Source organism: Eubalaena glacialis, chromosome 3 (assembly GCF_028564815.1).
Source record: "Eubalaena glacialis isolate mEubGla1 chromosome 3, mEubGla1.1.hap2.+ XY, whole genome shotgun sequence".
NCBI lineage: Eukaryota > Metazoa > Chordata > Mammalia > Artiodactyla > Balaenidae > Eubalaena > Eubalaena glacialis.
Genome location: NC_083718.1, coordinates 82,476,939 through 82,493,564, shown reverse-complemented (window position 1 = coordinate 82,493,564; position 16,626 = coordinate 82,476,939). Strand labels below are relative to the sequence as shown.

Here is a 16,626-nt window from a genome sequence, read left to right as displayed (position 1 = left end):
AGGGCCCCCGACCAGATCCATGTTCACGTATCCAAAGCCCTCTCGCCGTCTGATGGCTCACCCTCCGATCTCTCTAATGGTTCTCAAAGACCGGGGCCTCTGTAGTGGAGACTCACCTTTCATTTCCCTGGTTCACGAAGAGTCTCCTCTAGGAATTGGGACATAGGAGGAGGTATCAGCTCTTCCTCCTCTTGGTGAAAGTTACCAGGAACAGGGAAATCAGGGCATAACAGGAGGAAGAGTGAGTCAGCCAAAAACTGGAGGGAGGAGGGGTGCAGATGCCCAGCTCCCCCCCTGGTGAACTGGCCTCTCCAGAAGGGACCCTGCCTACCCCATACCCTGCACACTCCCCAAATATACACACTCTCTACACCTTCTTGTCTTTGGCAAGGGTCAGTATAGACTGGATTTCTTTGCTGCCAGAGATGCAAATGCTATTTCTGTCACCACTCCACACAGAGCTAACTAACCACCATGTCCAGTCCCTTTCAGCTCTAGCTTTGTCTCTAGATGGCTCCCCATTCCTTTCCTTACACACACACACACACACACACACGCACTGTGTGCACACACAGATTTAAAAACTTGGGTTCTTTAAGGATTAAATTCCCAGCTTCATAACTATTGGATCTTTGTTTAGGGATTTATATTAGGACCCCATGTCTGGCTAGCCCAGCATCCCCTGAGCATGTGGTAGGGAGAGGCGAAGAATTATGAGGTGAAAGCTGAGGGGTGCATTTTGGACTTTTGCCCTACTTTCCCTCTTTTTCCTTCAGTTTCCAGATGAGACCTTGCGGAGTGGGGAGCTGCTGAACATGATTGTGGCTGTTATTGACTCAGCACAGGTGAACATAGAGCTGTCATCCCGAGAGGCCTGGGGGCAGGCCTGGGGAAACGGGGTTCTGCCTCCCCCTAGGCCTGCAGACAGGGAGCCTGTGTTCTCAGGCACCCTGCTCCTGGCTGCAGCTGTGTGCACCTTAGGCCCTGGGGGCTGGGAAGGAAAGCGGAGCCCCTGGGAGGCGAGCTGGGGCCATGCCAGTCCTGCTGGAGTTCCCCTTATTCTCCATATTTTTGGGCACTCCCGTTCTTCAGGGATGCCGAGGGGATTGCGTTTTTAAGCTCTCAGTCGGTCTTCCCCTTGGCTCAGAATGAAAATGGTCAGACGATCTCTATTTGACCTTTCTATCATGCATAGGTCCCTACGAGGCTGTAGCTTGGCCTGTGTCCCTTCTCAGGCCTCAACTGGGGTCCCGTTTCTGCTCCTTCTCTCCACTCATTTGCCCCCTTCATAAAAGGGGAAGCGTAGCACTCAAGAGCCTTTCCTCCTTTGCTTTTCTCCTACCCACACCTGTAATCCCGCCCCCCATGGCCCTTCCCTCAGCACAGGCTGGGATGGCTCAGAGGCCCAGACTACATCCAAGTAGAGGAGCTGCCTGTTCTCCCTCTGCCATCAGGACACAAGGGGTAGTTTTTCTTAACTATTTTTGCTCCGAATAGGCCTGTGTTTATCACTGAAGCCAGTTGCTCCTTTGCCAGTCCCCTTCATCCTTCAAAGCCCCTGGCATCCGTCATGTGCCATTTCCTCCCCATTCCTTTAAGACTAGGTTTTCACTTCCTCTGGTTTTTTCCCTGAATGAGCTCTCCTGCTTCTGCTTCCATACTAGCTTCCTGGCCTCTTTTAGAACCAATGGGTTCTGCTTTCTTCCTCCTCCCCCTTAGCTCCAGGAGCTGGTCTGCCATGTGATGATGGGGAACCTGGTCATGTTTCGAAAAGACTCTGTCCTCAATATACTCAGTAAGTGAGCACGCAAAGCCCTGAGGTGCCCAGGGAGAAGAGAGAGGGGTGGCAGCCCTGTGTATTTTCTAGTAACAGGAAAGCTGGTTCTGGGGTTGAGAATGAGATAGAACGTCATTCCACCCTGCCGTGTGGCCTCAGACAATGTCTGTCTGGATCTGTTTTTTGCTCCGTAAAAGTCCCTTGGCCCTCCAGCCTCAAGGCTGATGGGAATACAGAAGCTGTATGAAGACTTTGGAACTATGCTTTGTGTGAAAGGGAGAGTTTCTGTAGTCTTAGGATCACTGTCTCCACCCCTATACCATCCCTGCTAGCCCTGTCTCTGTGTGTGTGTGTGTGTGTGTGTGTGTGTGTGTGTGTGTGTGTGTGTGTGTGTGTGTGTGTGTGTGTGTGTGTGAGAGAGAGAGAGAGAGAGAGAGAGAGAGAGATTGAGAATATGAATGAGGGTATCTCTTCTCTGTCTCCTCAGTCCAGAGCCTGGACTGGGAAACCTTTGAGCAGTACTGTGCCTGGCAGCTCTTCCTGGCCCACAACATCCCCCTGGAGACCATAATCCCCATCCTGCAGCACCTCAAGTACAAAGGTGAGTCGGGTTGTGGGTGTGGAACACGGCAGGGAGAGGGCACTCCCAGTCCAGCTGCTGCAAGGCTTAGGCCTCTGGGCTTCTTTCTAGATGAGCCCAGATCCACCGTTCCCCTTCCCACCAAAGTGCCAAGTGCGAAAAGGCAGGCTCCCTGTCAGTCACGTCTGCTCTTTAGCTGTATCCTGCAGGCCTCCTCTGAGCCAGGTGCTAGACTGGGGCTTAGGTGGCTCGGGATTTTAGAGGAGTGGGTTAAGGGATTGTTCTTCCTGGTTTCTTGTTGAAGATTATCTTTGCTCCTTGCAGTGGCTGTTGGTTGGGGGTGGGAGAGGTGCCAGGATTTCTTGCTGGAATTTTGCATTCCTCTGAACAGCCTCTACCCTCCCCCACAGAGCACCCAGAGGCCCTGTCCTGCCTACTGCTTCAACTCCGAAGAGAGAAGTGAGTTACACCCTCGGGGGCTCTTTAGTCCTCAATCTCAACATACCAAGAGATGCTGCCATGTAAAGGGCTCCTGTCCTGCTCCTTTGGCTGTGTTTTTTCCTATTGTTGACATCTGCTTATTCTACCCTTCCCCCAAAGTGATTTACAAATAAGCAGCTCCCTTGGGATCTGGGCTTCCTCTCGACTTTACCCCCCTGCCCACCAGGAGCTGCCCTCAGAGGTGGGGACCGGACATCCCTGTTTCCTGCTGCCACAGCAGTTCTAATCCCCGGTGGCTCCTGACCCCCTCCCCCATGCTCCTGAGGCCACCATACGGCTAATCCAAGAGGAGGAAGGGTCAGAGTATAGGGGTCAGACACCATCCTCTCGCTCAACCTGCGGAGAGCAGAGCCAGCTGGACCCCCGTGCTCCCTGCCAGGGGTGCGGCGGAGAGGGCGAGAAGGCAGAGGCCCCTCCCTCCATCACAGGCACTTTTCCAAAAGCCCCAGATAAATGGGGCCACAGCTGTATATCTTTTCCTTCCTACCTTCTTGCCTTCCTTCCACCTTTTCTCCTCTCTTGGCTGGGAGAGTAGAAATGGTCCAGTGCTTCCTAAAGGAGGCAGGAAGGTTGGAGGGCTGCGTGGGGGCTGTGGCTTCCCGCCGCCTCCCCTGTACCTTCCTCGGGCTAGACACCAGTGTGGCCCACCCACCTAGTGGGGCAGGGGTTGAGGAGCACGCACACACCACACGCTTGTCCTCCTGCCTCCCTGGCCCACTTCCTGAGTGTCCTGGGCAAAGTGCGGGAGACTTAGTGGGCCTCCCTGCCAACACATGCACACGCACACACTCACCTTCTACTGTCACAGAAACTGAAGAGTCTCACTTCTTGTCTCCTGGCTTCCGCAGAGGATGAAACTAGGCATTCCTTGGCCCAAAGAGAAGAAGGAGAGGGATGTGAGAGTAGGAAGCTACTGCAAGTTGGGGGTGGCGCAGGGATGGGGAGGCCGAGGTTTGGGGGAAAAGCCGGTGGGAGAGCCTCAGGGGTTCCTGTGGCCAGCTGTGTCAGCAGGGCGCTCCGCTCCCCTTGCCCCCCAGGCCCAGCGAGGAGATGGTGAAGATGGTGCTGAGCCGGCCCTGCCACCCCGACGACCAGTTCACCACCAGCATCCTGAGGCACTGGTGCATGAAGCACGACGAGCTGCTGGCTGAGCACATCAAGTCCCTGCTCATCAAGAACAACAGCCTCCCGCGCAAGAGGCAGAGGTGGGACCCTCCATGCCAGGGCTGCCCGCTGTCCACAGGCCGGCACCAGGGCCGTCCAGTTTGGTCCCTGCCTGGCTTGTGGGCGACATCTAGTGGTGTGAAGCTACCTGGCGTGCAGGACCACTGTGGCCCCTTCCCCTCCTTTCCTAGTGCCCTGTCTTTGGTCCCTGTTCCAGGCACACCTCCCTTACCCTGCCCGGCCCTCCCAGCCCTCCTATCCCCTTCTCTGTATAGGCTGCTTCTGCCTTAAGGAGGGACCTCAGCGGGGGAGGGTGTCTCATTCACCTGGAGCCATCACCCCAAGCTCAGACTCTGGCTCTTGTGACTTCCCTGCAGCCTGAGGAGTTCCAGCAGCAAGCTGGCCCAGCTGACTCTGGAGCAGATCCTAGAGCACTTGGACAACCTGCGTCTCAACCTGACCAACACCAAGCAGAACTGTATGCTTTCCTGCCCTCTCCGAGTGCATGGCACTGCCCTGGCTCACACCACCCGTGGATCCGAGTGGGGCAGCTCTCAGACACCTCACTGTTCCTCCTTCCCTGTTCTCCCTCTAGTTTTCAGCCAGACCCCCATTCTGCAGGCTCTGCAGCACGTCCAGGCCAGCTGTGACGAAGCACACAAGATGAAGTGAGGCTCCTTGCACTTTGGGCCTTGGGAAGTAGTGGGAGAAGGCCTGGGTGAGGGTGGCCTGCTGGGGACACAAACTTAGTGACCAGCAAGACCATGGAGTTGAGAACAAATGGAGACCCTGGCATGGGGGCAGAGAAAAGGGTGGGAGGATGGCCATGGGGCCAGGACCCCCACCCTCTGAGAGCCTGTTCTCTCCCTCAGGTTCAGCGATCTCTTCTCCCTGGCCGAGGAATATGAGGACTCTTCCACCAAGCCACCCAAGAGCCGGCGAAAAGCAGCTCTGTCCAGCCCCCGAAGTCGAAAGAATGCCACACAGCCCCCCAATGCTGAGGAAGAGTCAGGCTCCAGCAGTGCCTCGGTGAGACCCCTGGCCGTGCAAGCCATGCACAGGAGGAAAAGGAGAGTTGGGGTACAGGTAGAGTTGGGGCCAGCCGCTGCCCAGGCTAGTGATTCCCTCCCCTCCATCTCTTCCAGGAGGAAGAAGACACAAAACCAAAGCCCACCAAGCGGAAACGGAAGGGGTCCTCTGCAGTGGGGTCTGACAGTGACTGAGGCCCTGTGTTCCCCATTCCACCCCCAGTTGGACTGCCCTCCCCTCCTTGGTGAATCAGGTTAATAGGGGCTGGGGAGATCGTAGGGGAAACACCCTGTCCCCATCCCAGAGCTCACCCTGGGAGAAGGACGAGCTGCCTCCTTCAGCACAGCCTGAGAAGCTGCCGTGCAGCCCCCAGTCCCTCCTCCCTCCTCTCTGGGGCCTCCAGCCGCATCACACTGCTGCTCTCACTGATACTGGGGTTCCCACTGAAACCAGAGGCTGTACAAAACCTGGACTGTGGTGGAAGTCTTCAGCCTCCTGCCCCCTCCCCCAGCTTCCCCCAAAACTATTTCAGTAGAGAAGAGAAATGGCAGAGGGGCAGCTGGCCAGAGAGGCTAGGATGAGAGTGAAAACTATGTGGGTGCCCCTTCCAACTTCCCCCTTCAGGTCTTGATTTGCTCTGAACAGGCATTTTATAGTTGCCCTCCATACACTAGTATGAAGTGGGCATTTAATCTGTGACATGGTCAAGTCGCCTTTTCCTCTCCATGGGCCAGATGCCACAAGTGTTCGGGAAGGAACCTGAGAGGGAGGCCACAGCCCCACCTGGAGGCTTGTGCTGGCCTGAAGCTGGCACCTCAAGTCGGGCCAGAGCCCAGGGAGTCCCAGAGACATGTTCCACAGAACTGTCAAATGGTCACATTTCCTTGATTCTGTCTGTCTTTTCTTTCTTTCTTTTTTTTTGGCAGAGATAATCGCATTTTAAAAGTTGTTTTTAAATGACAATAAAACAAGCCAGAACCTCTTTTGTGCCGGAGTTGCTGCCCCCACTTACCCTGTGCACGTACAGGTGGTCTTGATTTAATGGGCACCCCCCCCCCTTCACAGCTTCCCCTTCTCTCTTCCTGCCCACCCCCTTCTTTGTCTGGAGCAGAAGGCTTGGCTTTACCCCCCCATCCTTCTTGCTGCTACGCCCCCATCCTTGCTGCCACTGGCTGTGCAGGCCAGGCACTGACCTGTCCAGGCAGAAATTGATGCTGGCACCACCTCCCAAAAGGCTGTTTGTCTTTACCCATCTCTCAAGAAACCAGAGGCTTCCAAAAGCTGGTATTTGTCATACTCTGGTGCTTACCAACTACTGGAGGACTAAATGCTTGGGGGTGAGGGAGAGAGTTCAGATACCTGGGGAAAAAGAACTCTCTTCCACAGTCTGGCCACTTGCCCATCCATGTGTACCAGCAGAAAAGAGCTCCTTGGCTATGCTTTTGTTCCCCTGCTGCCCTGGGAGGTTGTGAGGGGCAGGCTGAGGAGAGAGGAGTGAAGTTTGGCCGACTGCAGACAGCTCCTCCTGTTCAGCCTGCAAATTTGTCTTTTACAGAATCCAGGTTCTCCCTTCCCTCAAAGCTGCTACTTCTTCCTTTAAACTGCTGGAGGCCTCCTTTTTTCCTTCCTCGCTCGTTCCCCAGTTTTCTCTGCCCCAATTAAAACTAGGATGGAAAGCATTAGCTGGCTGACCCCAGTTATTGTACCTTTGCCCAAAGGGAGGGGCTTCCGCCGTGGCCCCTCCAGAAATCTGGCTGTCTGGGCCTCCACCTTTCCCCTACTTCACTCTCGGCTCCCAACCCTCTGGGGTGGCTGCTGCTGGCGGCTGGAGGGAGGGCATGGCTCCGGCTTTCGTGCCGGGACGTGCAGCACCATGTGGGCAAGGGGCCGAGTTCTTCAGTCTCTTTTGGGAGAGCAGTGCCACCCTCCTGTCACGGGTGAAAATGGGAAGAAAGGGAAAGATGGACTTGGATCCTAGTGCCCTGGCTCTCTGGCCGGGGGTCCAAAGTCCAGCCAGATGTCTAGACCTCCCTTGAGGAGAAAACCTAAAACGGACCCGATCCTGGGATTGAGGGAAGGCGTGAGCACCGCCCAGGACCTGGTAGGGTGCGGGCTGCGAGTCGTCCGGGAGGGAGCGCGCCTAGGGCGGAGCGTAGCTGTGGGGAGGGCCGGGCGTGCGGGGCCGCCCCCGAGTAGCACTCCTCCCGGGCCTCTGCTCTCCGCTCGTGGGGAGGCGGGGCGGGGGGGGGCGCTGGGTGGGAAGAGGCGTGTGCCAGCGCGCGCGCTCCCGGGAAGGAGAGGTCTAAGCACTAGAACCAGCGGCCCCAGGTTTTCAGAAGGGAGTATCTGGGCAGTCTGCGAGCGGCTGGGGCCAGACGGGGCCGAATCGAGGAAGCGGGCACGATGGCCGCCCTCCTGCTGCTACCCCTGCTGCTGCTGCTGCCGCTGCTGCTACTGCCGCTGCTGCTGCTGAAGCTGCGCCTATGGCCGCAGTTGCGCTGGCTCGCGGCAGACTTGGCCTTCACGGTGCGCGCCCTACGCTGCAAACGGGCCCTTCGAGCGCGCGCCCTGGCCGCGGCTGCCGCCGACCCGGAAGGTCCCGAGGGGGGCTGCAGCCTGGCCTGGCGCCTGGCGCAGCTGGCCCGGCAGCGCCCCGCGCACACCTTTCTCATTCACGGCGCGCAGCGCTTTAGCTACGCGGAGGCCGAGCGCCAGAGCAACCGAGCTGCGCGCGCCTTTTTGCGCGCGCGAGGCTGGGACTGGGGACCCGGCGGCGGCGACAGCGGCGCGGGGGGCGCCGGGGAAGGCGAGCGGGCGGTGCACGGCATACGAGACGCGGCGGCCGGAAGCGGAGCGGCGCGGCCCGTGCGTGAAGGGGATGGCGCGACCCCTCTGGCACCTGGGGCCACCGTGGCGCTGTTGCTCCCCGCCTGCCCAGAGTTCCTGTGGCTCTGGTTCGGGCTGGCCAAGGCCGGCCTGCGTGCGGCCTTTGTGCCCACCGCTCTGCGCCGGGGTCCCCTACTGCACTGTCTCCGCAGCTGCGGCGCCCGCGCGCTCGTGCTGGCGCCAGGTAAGGCTGGACCGCTCGACCGACGGGGGCGGGGCCAGCCACAGAAAGGGGCGTGTCGGAGGGGCGCAAAGAAGGAGTGGGCTGGGAAGGAGGCCGCACTGTCTCCCTGGGGTTCGGAAAGGGTGAGGAGCCGAGTCTCTGGGTTCGCGAAGGGATAAAGCTGGGTCTCTGGTTTCCCAAGGATTTCCAAAGACTTGGGCTACAGGTCCCAGACCCATGATGGCACGTCCGTACCGTACTCTTCAGCCTCACTCGGGAGCTCTGCGAGGTGGGGGTGGGGGAACAAATGGGGTGAAGTGTGGGGAAGGCTTCTGGTAGCGGTAGAGCGGTGGAGCTATGCTTTCCCGCCCCATCCAGAGTTCCTGGAGTCCCTGGAGCCTGACCTGCCGGCCGTGAGAGCCATGGGGCTCCACCTGTGGGCTGCGGGCTCTGAAACCCATCCTGCTGGAATCACCGATTTTCTGGCTGAGGCCTCGGCTGAAGTGGATGGGCCAGTGCCCGGGTACCTGTCTGCCCCCCAGAACATAATGGACACGTGCCTGTATATCTTCACCTCTGGCACCACAGGTGAGGGCTGGACACGATATTTACCTCCCAGAAACTAAGGACAAGGAAGGCAGGGGCCTGAGAACAGGAACTGTGACCTCCTCAGCTCATAGGCCACTCCTCCAAAGCCCCCAGAGAGGAGGCTGATCCCAGCGGCCGTATTTCCTGTCTCGCCAACCCTTCCACCCCTCTTCATTCTCCACCTCCCCGAACTTACCACATTTCTAGGACGGCCTGGCCTGCCTTCTTCTTAGTTTCAGCCTTGCCTCTGCCGCTTTCTGTGGGAAACCCAACAGGGGCAAAGGGGGAGACAAGGCTTGGAGCTCAGACCCTTCCCCTGATCTCCCCCTCCCCCATCCCCCAGGCCTCCCCAAGGCTGCTCGGATCAGTCATCTGAAGGTCCTGCAATGCCAAGGATTCTACCAGCTGTGTGGCGCCCACCAGCAGGATGTGATCTACCTCGCCCTCCCACTCTACCACATGTCTGGCTCCCTGTTGGGCATCGTGGGATGCTTGGGCATTGGTCAGTCTCCCCCACCCCAACCCCCATTCAGCCCTCTGGCAGATGTTTATGCCAGCAAACATTTATTAAGTACCTACTGTGGTGTGCTCACCTGGGGATGCTTCCTGAGTCCTTCAGGGTAGAGAATCTAGAGGAAGGAGGCAGGGCCTCCTCTCCAGGAACTCCTGGTTCAATGGAGAAGCGTCACCTGCACAGACCTACAGGCTGAGCAACTAGGGCGGCCATGCAGTTCACAGAACTCCGGGCGCCAGGGGAGGGGAGGGCCGTGAGTGTCAGCCCAGGAAGAGGCAAATGGAGAAGAGGGTTGGGACTTGGGGGCAGGGTTCGGACGATGGACTGCTTGGGGATGGGAAGTAGGGAGAGGGCATTAACCTCTCCAAATCACAGGTGGGAAAGGATGAGGGCCAACTTGGCCTTTGGAAAGTGTGAATGTCACAGCCTGGCCTTTCCGGGGAACTACAGTACAGTGAAGGCTGATGCCTGAGAAGGAGGGGGTCACGACTCCTCACCCCCCACCCCCCAGCTCTTAACCTCACCTCCTTCCTTCCTCCTCGCCCTTTCTGATTCTGGCAGGGGCCACAGTGGTGCTGAAGTCCAAGTTCTCAGCTGGTCAGTTCTGGGAGGACTGCCAGCAGCACGGGGTGACGGTGTTCCAGTACATCGGGGAATTATGCCGATACCTCGTCAACCAGCCCCTGGTGCGTGGGCACAGATCCTGGGCAGAGCCACGAAGGCAGGGAGATGGGCAGTTGGCAGGGGACACTGAAACGGTTGTCTGGGAGTTGGAGGGAGAGGAAGCAAGAAGAATGGAAGGGGAGGGTAAGGAGCCTGGGCTGGTAGGATTCTGGTGCTTAGGGCACCTCAAGGAGGTCACAGTGGAAGTGGTACAAGGAGAGAGGGAAACAGGGCTGCACCTGGGGGAGCTGGCATCTTGGTGTTGAAGCTCCTGCCCCTCTCCCCACTTGTCTCAGAACAAGGCAGAACATGGACATAAGGTCCGGCTGGTGGTGGGCAGCGGGCTGCGGCCAGACACCTGGGAGCGCTTTGTGCGGCGCTTCGGGCCCCTGCAGGTGCTGGAGACATATGGACTGACAGAGGGCAACGTGGCCACTTTCAACTACACAGGACAGCGGGGTGCTGTGGGGCGCGCCTCCTGGCTTTACAAGGTGAGTTACAGGAGGAAACTGGAGAACCTGTGGAACGTCGGGGGGCTGCTGGGGAGGGGGCTCGTGCAACTGAAATGACCCAGTGCCTGGGTCTCCCTTCCCCCAGCATTTCTTCCCCTTCTCTTTGATTCGCTATGATGTCACCACAGGGGAGCCGATTCGGAACACCCAGGGGCTCTGTGTGGCCACATCTCCAGGTTTGTGTCCAGGCAGGGTGGGTAGGGGTGGTGGAGCTGGCTGGCAGAGGAGGATTGGACTTGGAGAGTGTGGTGGGCGGCAGCCCCCCCTGACCCCAGTGACTCTACCAGGTGAGCCAGGGCTGCTGGTGGCCCCCGTGAACCAGCAGTCACCATTCCTGGGCTATGCTGGGGGGCCAGAGCTGGCCCAGGGAAAGCTGCTGAAGGATGTCTTCCAGCCTGGGGATGTTTTCTTCAACACTGGGGACCTGTTGGTTTGCGATGACCAAGGCTTTCTTCGCTTCCACGATCGTACTGGAGACACCTTCAGGTATCTGCCCCTAACTTTCTGATTTCTCTCCGGGGCATCCCATCTCTGTGACCCAGACCCTCTAAACCTCCACTCCCTAATCTGCCCCAACCCAGCTTCTCACCTAACCTCTCATCTCCAACCTCCTAAACACGTCTTCCCCAAGACCTTCTGGCACCTCGCCCTCATCCCTGACCTCTTTCTCTCCCCACCAAGCTCATTAGGCCCTGACCCCTGACTCCCAGTTTCCAATTTCTGCTCTCTGGCAGGTGGAAGGGGGAGAATGTGGCCACGACCGAGGTGGCTGAGGCCTTGGAGGCCCTGGATTTTCTTCAGGAGGTGAACGTCTACGGAGTCACTGTGCCAGGTGCCCAGCCATGGGGCGGGGGGGACCCGGCCCACCACCCTGAAGTGGTATTACTTGGGCGCAGGGAGCATGCGGCCTCATGGTGGTCAGCTACCACGGCTGACCCTGCCCCCCATACCCACCAGGGCACGAAGGCAGGGCTGGGATGGCAGCCCTGGTTCTGCGTCCCCCCCACTCTTTGGACCTTGTGCAGCTCTACGTCCATGTTTCTGAGAACTTGCCACCTTATGCCCGGCCTCGATTCCTAAGGCTTCAGGTAACCAGCCGCTCCTGCCCTGACCCTTTACCTCACCCCGTATATCTGCAGCAGTCAGTGGCTCCCAAACCCCACAAAGGGACCCCCACGTAATACATTCTGTGAAGAGAAAGAACAGTTCCATCCCAGACACATGCTTTTCACCCCCTTCATCCTCCAGGCCTGGCCCCTTCTCTTCCATTTCACCCCCTCCCCTAAACCCTGACCTCATCCCCCTTTCCCCCAGACCTGCCCCTTAACGAAACTCAGGAGATTCCCCCGAGCCACTGGGGCAGAATACCCCTTCCTTCAGCCCCCTTTGACCCCTCCCCCTCCCCAGGAGTCACTGGCCACCACAGAGACCTTCAAGCAGCAGAAGGTTCGGATGGCAAAGGAGGGCTTTGACCCAAGCGCGTTGTCCGACCCCCTCTACATTCTGGACCAGGCTGGGGGCGCCTACCTGCCGCTCACACCTGCCCGGTACAGTGCCCTCCTGGCCGGGGACCTTCGCATCTGAGAGCCTCCACACCAGTGCGCCTGAGGGAGGGACTTTGTGGGGTGGGGTTATTGCAGGTGTATCAGCCGCTGTCAGGGATCTCTTCTATACCAGGTTTGTAATCTTTATTTTGTAATAAATGTGGCCAGAGCCCATTTGGCTCTGTCTTTCTCATCTACAATATTCGCTTCCCTGTCTGTCTGTGGAACTGCTTTCCCCTCAGACATTTTCTCCTGCCCGGAGCCACAGGCGCTCCTGCCCTGACCATGTGGCCTGAGCTCAGTGTCTGGACCTCAGTGTTTTTCCTCTCAGGTGACCCCGTGTGATCCTTGTCCTTGGAAAACCCCTGATGACTGATGTCTGTCTGTGCTTGTGGATATCCTGTCCCAGTTTCACTCCCTGAGTGCAGGGCCCCCACTGCTCTCTCTGGGGAGCCGGAGGACCCAAGGGATTGGTTCAAATGGCCGAAGTGGACAGAGGCACAAATGCTACCCCTGTGGGCAGCCAAAACATCTCCACAGACTCACGTGTGGTTGGGGCCTGGGGAAGGGTCTCAACCGGGCAAAACAGAGGTTTGATTTTGGGTTAAAGGAACCTCCCTCTCCCCTCACTGGCTGGCTTTGATAAGCCAGCCAGTGAGGGGGAAGGGTGCGGCCACTCAGCCCCCCAACTCAAATGTTCCCGATTTTACCCACGCTTAGTCCTATATTCCCAGAAGTAGCAGCCCAGGGTGGGGCCCCTCAGGTTCTGGGGAGACTTTGACTGAGGCCCCTCTTGGAGCAGGGCTCAGAGTGCATGTATGCACGTGGTGGCGAGGGATGGGGGAATCAAAAGGAAAAAGGCCTATCCTTGGCCCCTAAATGAGGCGTCAAAAAAGTTAATCATCAGGGAGTTCCCTGGTGGTCTAGTGGTTAGGATTTGCGCTTTCACTGCTGTGGCCTGGGTTCAATCCCTGGTTGGGGAACTGAGATCCCGAAAGCTGCGTGGCCAAAAAGAAAAAGAAAAAAATTTTTTAAATAAATAAATAAAACTATGATTCAAGATAGGTAAAAAAAAAAAAAAGTTAATCATCTGAAAGCTTTCAATGCTGAAACTGCTGCTTGTCTTAGAACTAAAACCCCCTCCCCCTGTTTTAAGCTGTGGGTCCTCAAAAAATTCTACTATGTTCCCTTGGGTTATCTTTCCCCTTCCAACCCCTCTCCCCAACCTGAGAAGTCTAGGGACGCACCCCATCACCAATTTTGGGTCCTTATGGCTAACCCTCCTGTTTCAAAACATACACCTTGTCCCACCCTCCACCAACAAACGCAGTTCAGAGTCACCAACAGACTAGAGGCACACACAATCCCTGTTTCATTTGGTCGAAATCGGTGCTGTACAATATGGTAGCCGCCAGCTGCATGTGCCCAGTGAGCGCTTGAAATGTGGCTGGTCTGCAGCGAGATGTGCCGTGAGTGTGAAATGCACATCGGGTTTTAAAGACTTAGCACCAAAAATAAAATAAATTTCAGGGAATTCCCTGGCGGTCCAGTGGTTAGGACTCGGCACTTTCACTGCTGGGGCCCAGGTTCTCAATCCCTGGTTGGGGAACTAAGTTCCCGCAAGCCACTCAGCCAAGAAATAAAAGATAAAATATTTCATTAATAATTGTTTATATTGCTTACATGTTGAAATACTATTTTGGACGTATTGGGTTAAATAAAATATATTAAGATGAATATCACTTGTTTATTATTACTTTTGTAAATTTGGCTACTAGAAAATGTAGAATTACATATCAGCCACATTATATTTCTACTGAATAGCACTGGCCTAAATCCTGTCCCCATGTCTCCCTCTGCAAACACACAAATACTGAGTGTAATATATCAGCTGTCCCTGTATGATGCCTGCTTTTGTGCAGCTGCACTTTAGCAAGGACAGTGAGAGGAGGGGCTTCTGTTCCAATGGGCCGATCCAGGTGGCTGGGCCTGGCACGCTGCCCTCCAGACAGAGTCGCAGCTCTTTGAACCAGCTTTGTCACAGAGGCTATACAACTAGTGCTAGAAATTGAGAGCTGCAAGAACACACAGTCTGGATCCAAAAGAATTAGGTTTTCTGTTTACCACAATTAAAAATAAAGTAAAATGCACTTTAAAAGAATTAAGTTTTCCTACCCCCCCCAAAAAAAAGTCCAGTGAAATAAAATAAAATGGAATTATGAGAAATTTGCCAAGATCAAATAGGTTGGTCCTCAGGTGGTGAGTTCCCTTTCTGATGAGTCTTGTCCCTGAGACGTTGGACGCTGGAGTGGGAGGGTGGTGGAATCAGAGAACTGACTCACCCCATCCTCAGACCAAGGCAATGGTCTCGGCTTTGCGTCTGTGGATTCCCCGGGCTACTTAGGCCACGTGTCCTTGACAAATACCGGGAACCTGTAAAAGGGCACTGACGTAGGCAAACCACGCTGTCTTTTTTACAGCCGGTGGCTAAGAATGGTTTTTATATTTTTACATGGCTGAAGAAATCAAGACTATTTCATGACATGTATGGGATTCAGACTTCAGAGTCCATGAGTAGTTCTATTGGAACAGGCCACGGGCATTCCTTTATATACTGTCTATGGCTGCTTCTGTACTACAGAAACAGAGTTGAGTAGTTGTGACAGAGACCATATGGCCTGAAAAGCATAAAATATTTACCATGTGGCCCTTGACAGAAAGACTGCCCACCCCTGTTCTAGGGCCTCGTCCCTACCCCGCCACTGGGCTGCAGTTTTCCCCGCGCGCAGGGACAGGGAGTGTCAGGAGGGGCCGCCCGGCGATGCTTGGTGACCGCTCCTTGTAGGGCTTGGCGGAAAGCTCCCAAGACTGGGCGCTGCCTGAACCGATTATGCGGGGAAAGGCAGTAACGCGCCCCCACTCCTGCTCATTCCCGAGCGCCCACGCGCTGGCAGGCTCCAGGTGGCGGCTAAGCACACTCGCGGAAACCGAACCTGGGCAGCAAGCAGGGATTGGCGCCGGCGGACTCGCCGCAGCCCACGTCCCCGCGCGAGAGGGAGGCGGGGCAGGCCGGGGAATGGGAGGAGTCATCCTGCATGGGCGGGGCGAGCCCCTCCGCGCCTTCCGACGCAGAAAGGCGCCTGCGCACTGCCGCCGCTCCGAGCTCCCGGTAAAATTAAGACTAGAGGGGCAGGGTCAAGGGAACTAAAGTTCTCCTCTTCGGGCCTCTAGGGAATAAATGCGGAAACTTTTTTTTTTTAATTGAGCTATAATGCAAGTGCCATAAAATTCACCCTTTTAAAGAGTAAAGTTGTATTCATAGGTTTGTGCAACCATAGCCACTGTCTAATTTAGAACATTTTCATCACCCCCAAAGAAATCCCTACCCATTAGCATTCCTCCGTCACCCAGTTCCTGGCAACCACCAGTCTGCATTCTGTCTCTATGGATTTATCTATTCTGAACATTTCATATAAACGGAGTCATATATGCGACCTTTTGTGTACCTAGTGGCTTTCACTTAGCGTAATATTTTCGAGGTAGGGTCATCCCCGTTGTGGCGTGTATCAGTACTTCTTTCCTTCTTATGGCCTAATAATATTCTCTTGGATGTATATACCACAATTTGTTTATCCATTCATCAGTTGATGAAATTTGGGCTGTTTCCACTTTTTGGCTATTTGAACAGTACTGCTATAAACATTTGTGTACAAGTCTTTGTGTGGACAAAATATTTTCAATTCTTTTGTGTGTATACCTAGAAATGGAATTGCTGGGTCTTATAGAAACTCTGTGTTTGACTTTGAGAGGAACTACCAAACTATTTTCCACAGTGGCTGCACAATTTTACATTCCCACCAGCAATGTATGAGGGTTCCAATTTTTCTACATTTTTAAAAAAAATATTTATTTACTTATTTATTTTGGCTGTGCCGGGTCTCAGCTGCGGCATGCGGACTCTCAGTTGCGGCATGCATGTGGGATCCAGTTCCCCGACCAGGGATGGAACCCGGGCCCCCTGCATTGGGAGCGCGGAGTCCCACTCACTGGACCACCAGGGAAGTCCCTCTACATCTTCACTAACACTTTTTATTGTCTTTTGACTGTAGCAGTCACGGTGGGTGTGATATGGTATCTTATTGTGGTTTTGATTTGCATTTCCCTGACGACTAATAATGTTGAACATCTTTTCATGTGCTTATTGGCCATTTGAATATTTTCTTTGGAGAAATGTCTTTCCAAATTATTTCTTTGTTTTTTAATTGTGTTATTTGCCTTTTTACTGTTGAGTTGTGAGAGGGTTTTGTTTTGTTTTGGTTTTTGGTTTTGTTTTGTTTTTTTAATATACTGGACTCAAATTCCCTATCTGATATATGGTTTGCAAATATTTTCTCTCATTCTGTGGTTTGTTTTTTTGCTTCCTTGATGGTGTCCTTTGAAACACAAAGATTTTAAATTTTGATGAAGTACAGTTTGTCTATTTTTTAATACAGGGAGAATATTGCAAGAGTTAGTTTTTCCCTAAGGACAAAAAAAGATGCAAAGATATGTTACATTTCATTTGGTAGCGTACATGTTAGTAGAATTGGTGTTATTTGAAACTAAGGCATATTGTATAATAATAAACGTTAGGAGTCACTGTTTCCAGAGAAAGAGAAAAGAAGATATAAGTATAAAATAAAATAAGTGAAGTAAAAATCTTATA

The 16,626-nt window shown here is 54.9% G+C and overlaps 2 protein-coding genes across 3 annotated transcripts in view; both read left to right on the top strand.

Moving 5' to 3' along the window:
- Positions 1-6,730, top strand: part of INTS3 (integrator complex subunit 3) — a 38,750-nt gene extending 32,020 nt beyond the window's left edge. Inside the window, exons 22-30 of one of the 2 annotated variants that reach the window (XM_061183454.1) lie at positions 777-845; positions 1,720-1,795; positions 2,265-2,378; positions 2,768-2,816; positions 3,896-4,063; positions 4,400-4,500; positions 4,618-4,690; positions 4,895-5,051; positions 5,168-6,730. In XM_061183454.1, the coding sequence (XP_061039437.1) occupies positions 777-845; positions 1,720-1,795; positions 2,265-2,378; positions 2,768-2,816; positions 3,896-4,063; positions 4,400-4,500; positions 4,618-4,690; positions 4,895-5,051; positions 5,168-5,245 (885 nt within the window). In that variant the 3' untranslated portion in view covers positions 5,246-6,730. Of the gene's footprint in view, positions 1-776; positions 846-1,719; positions 1,796-2,264; positions 2,379-2,767; positions 2,817-3,895; positions 4,064-4,399; positions 4,691-4,894; positions 5,052-5,167 lie in introns of both variants that reach the window. The other variant, XM_061183453.1, reaches the window with a different exon arrangement.
- A 615-nt stretch (positions 6,731-7,345) lies between these two features.
- Positions 7,346-12,085, top strand: SLC27A3 (solute carrier family 27 member 3). Its single transcript, XM_061185962.1, has 10 exons — positions 7,346-8,121; positions 8,479-8,688; positions 9,032-9,190; positions 9,764-9,888; positions 10,162-10,356; positions 10,463-10,553; positions 10,665-10,863; positions 11,112-11,209; positions 11,335-11,465; positions 11,785-12,085. Exons 1-10 carry the CDS (start codon positions 7,455-7,457, stop codon positions 11,959-11,961), a joined length of 2,052 nt encoding a protein of 683 aa, XP_061041945.1. The 5' UTR covers positions 7,346-7,454; the 3' UTR covers positions 11,962-12,085.
- The last annotated feature ends 4,541 nt before the right edge of the window (positions 12,086-16,626 follow it).

Bases quoted from the DNA above. Each gene is read 5' to 3' on its own strand.
- SLC27A3 (XM_061185962.1), top strand. From the start codon at position 7,455: ATGGCCGCCCTCCTGCTGCTACCCCTGCTGCTGCTGCTGCCGCTGCTG. The intron at 10,357-10,462 runs GTGAGTTACAGG...CCCTTCCCCCAG, and splicing joins GCGCCTCCTGGCTTTACAAG to CATTTCTTCCCCTTCTCTTT. The intron at 10,554-10,664 runs GTTTGTGTCCAG...TGACTCTACCAG, and splicing joins CTGTGTGGCCACATCTCCAG to GTGAGCCAGGGCTGCTGGTG.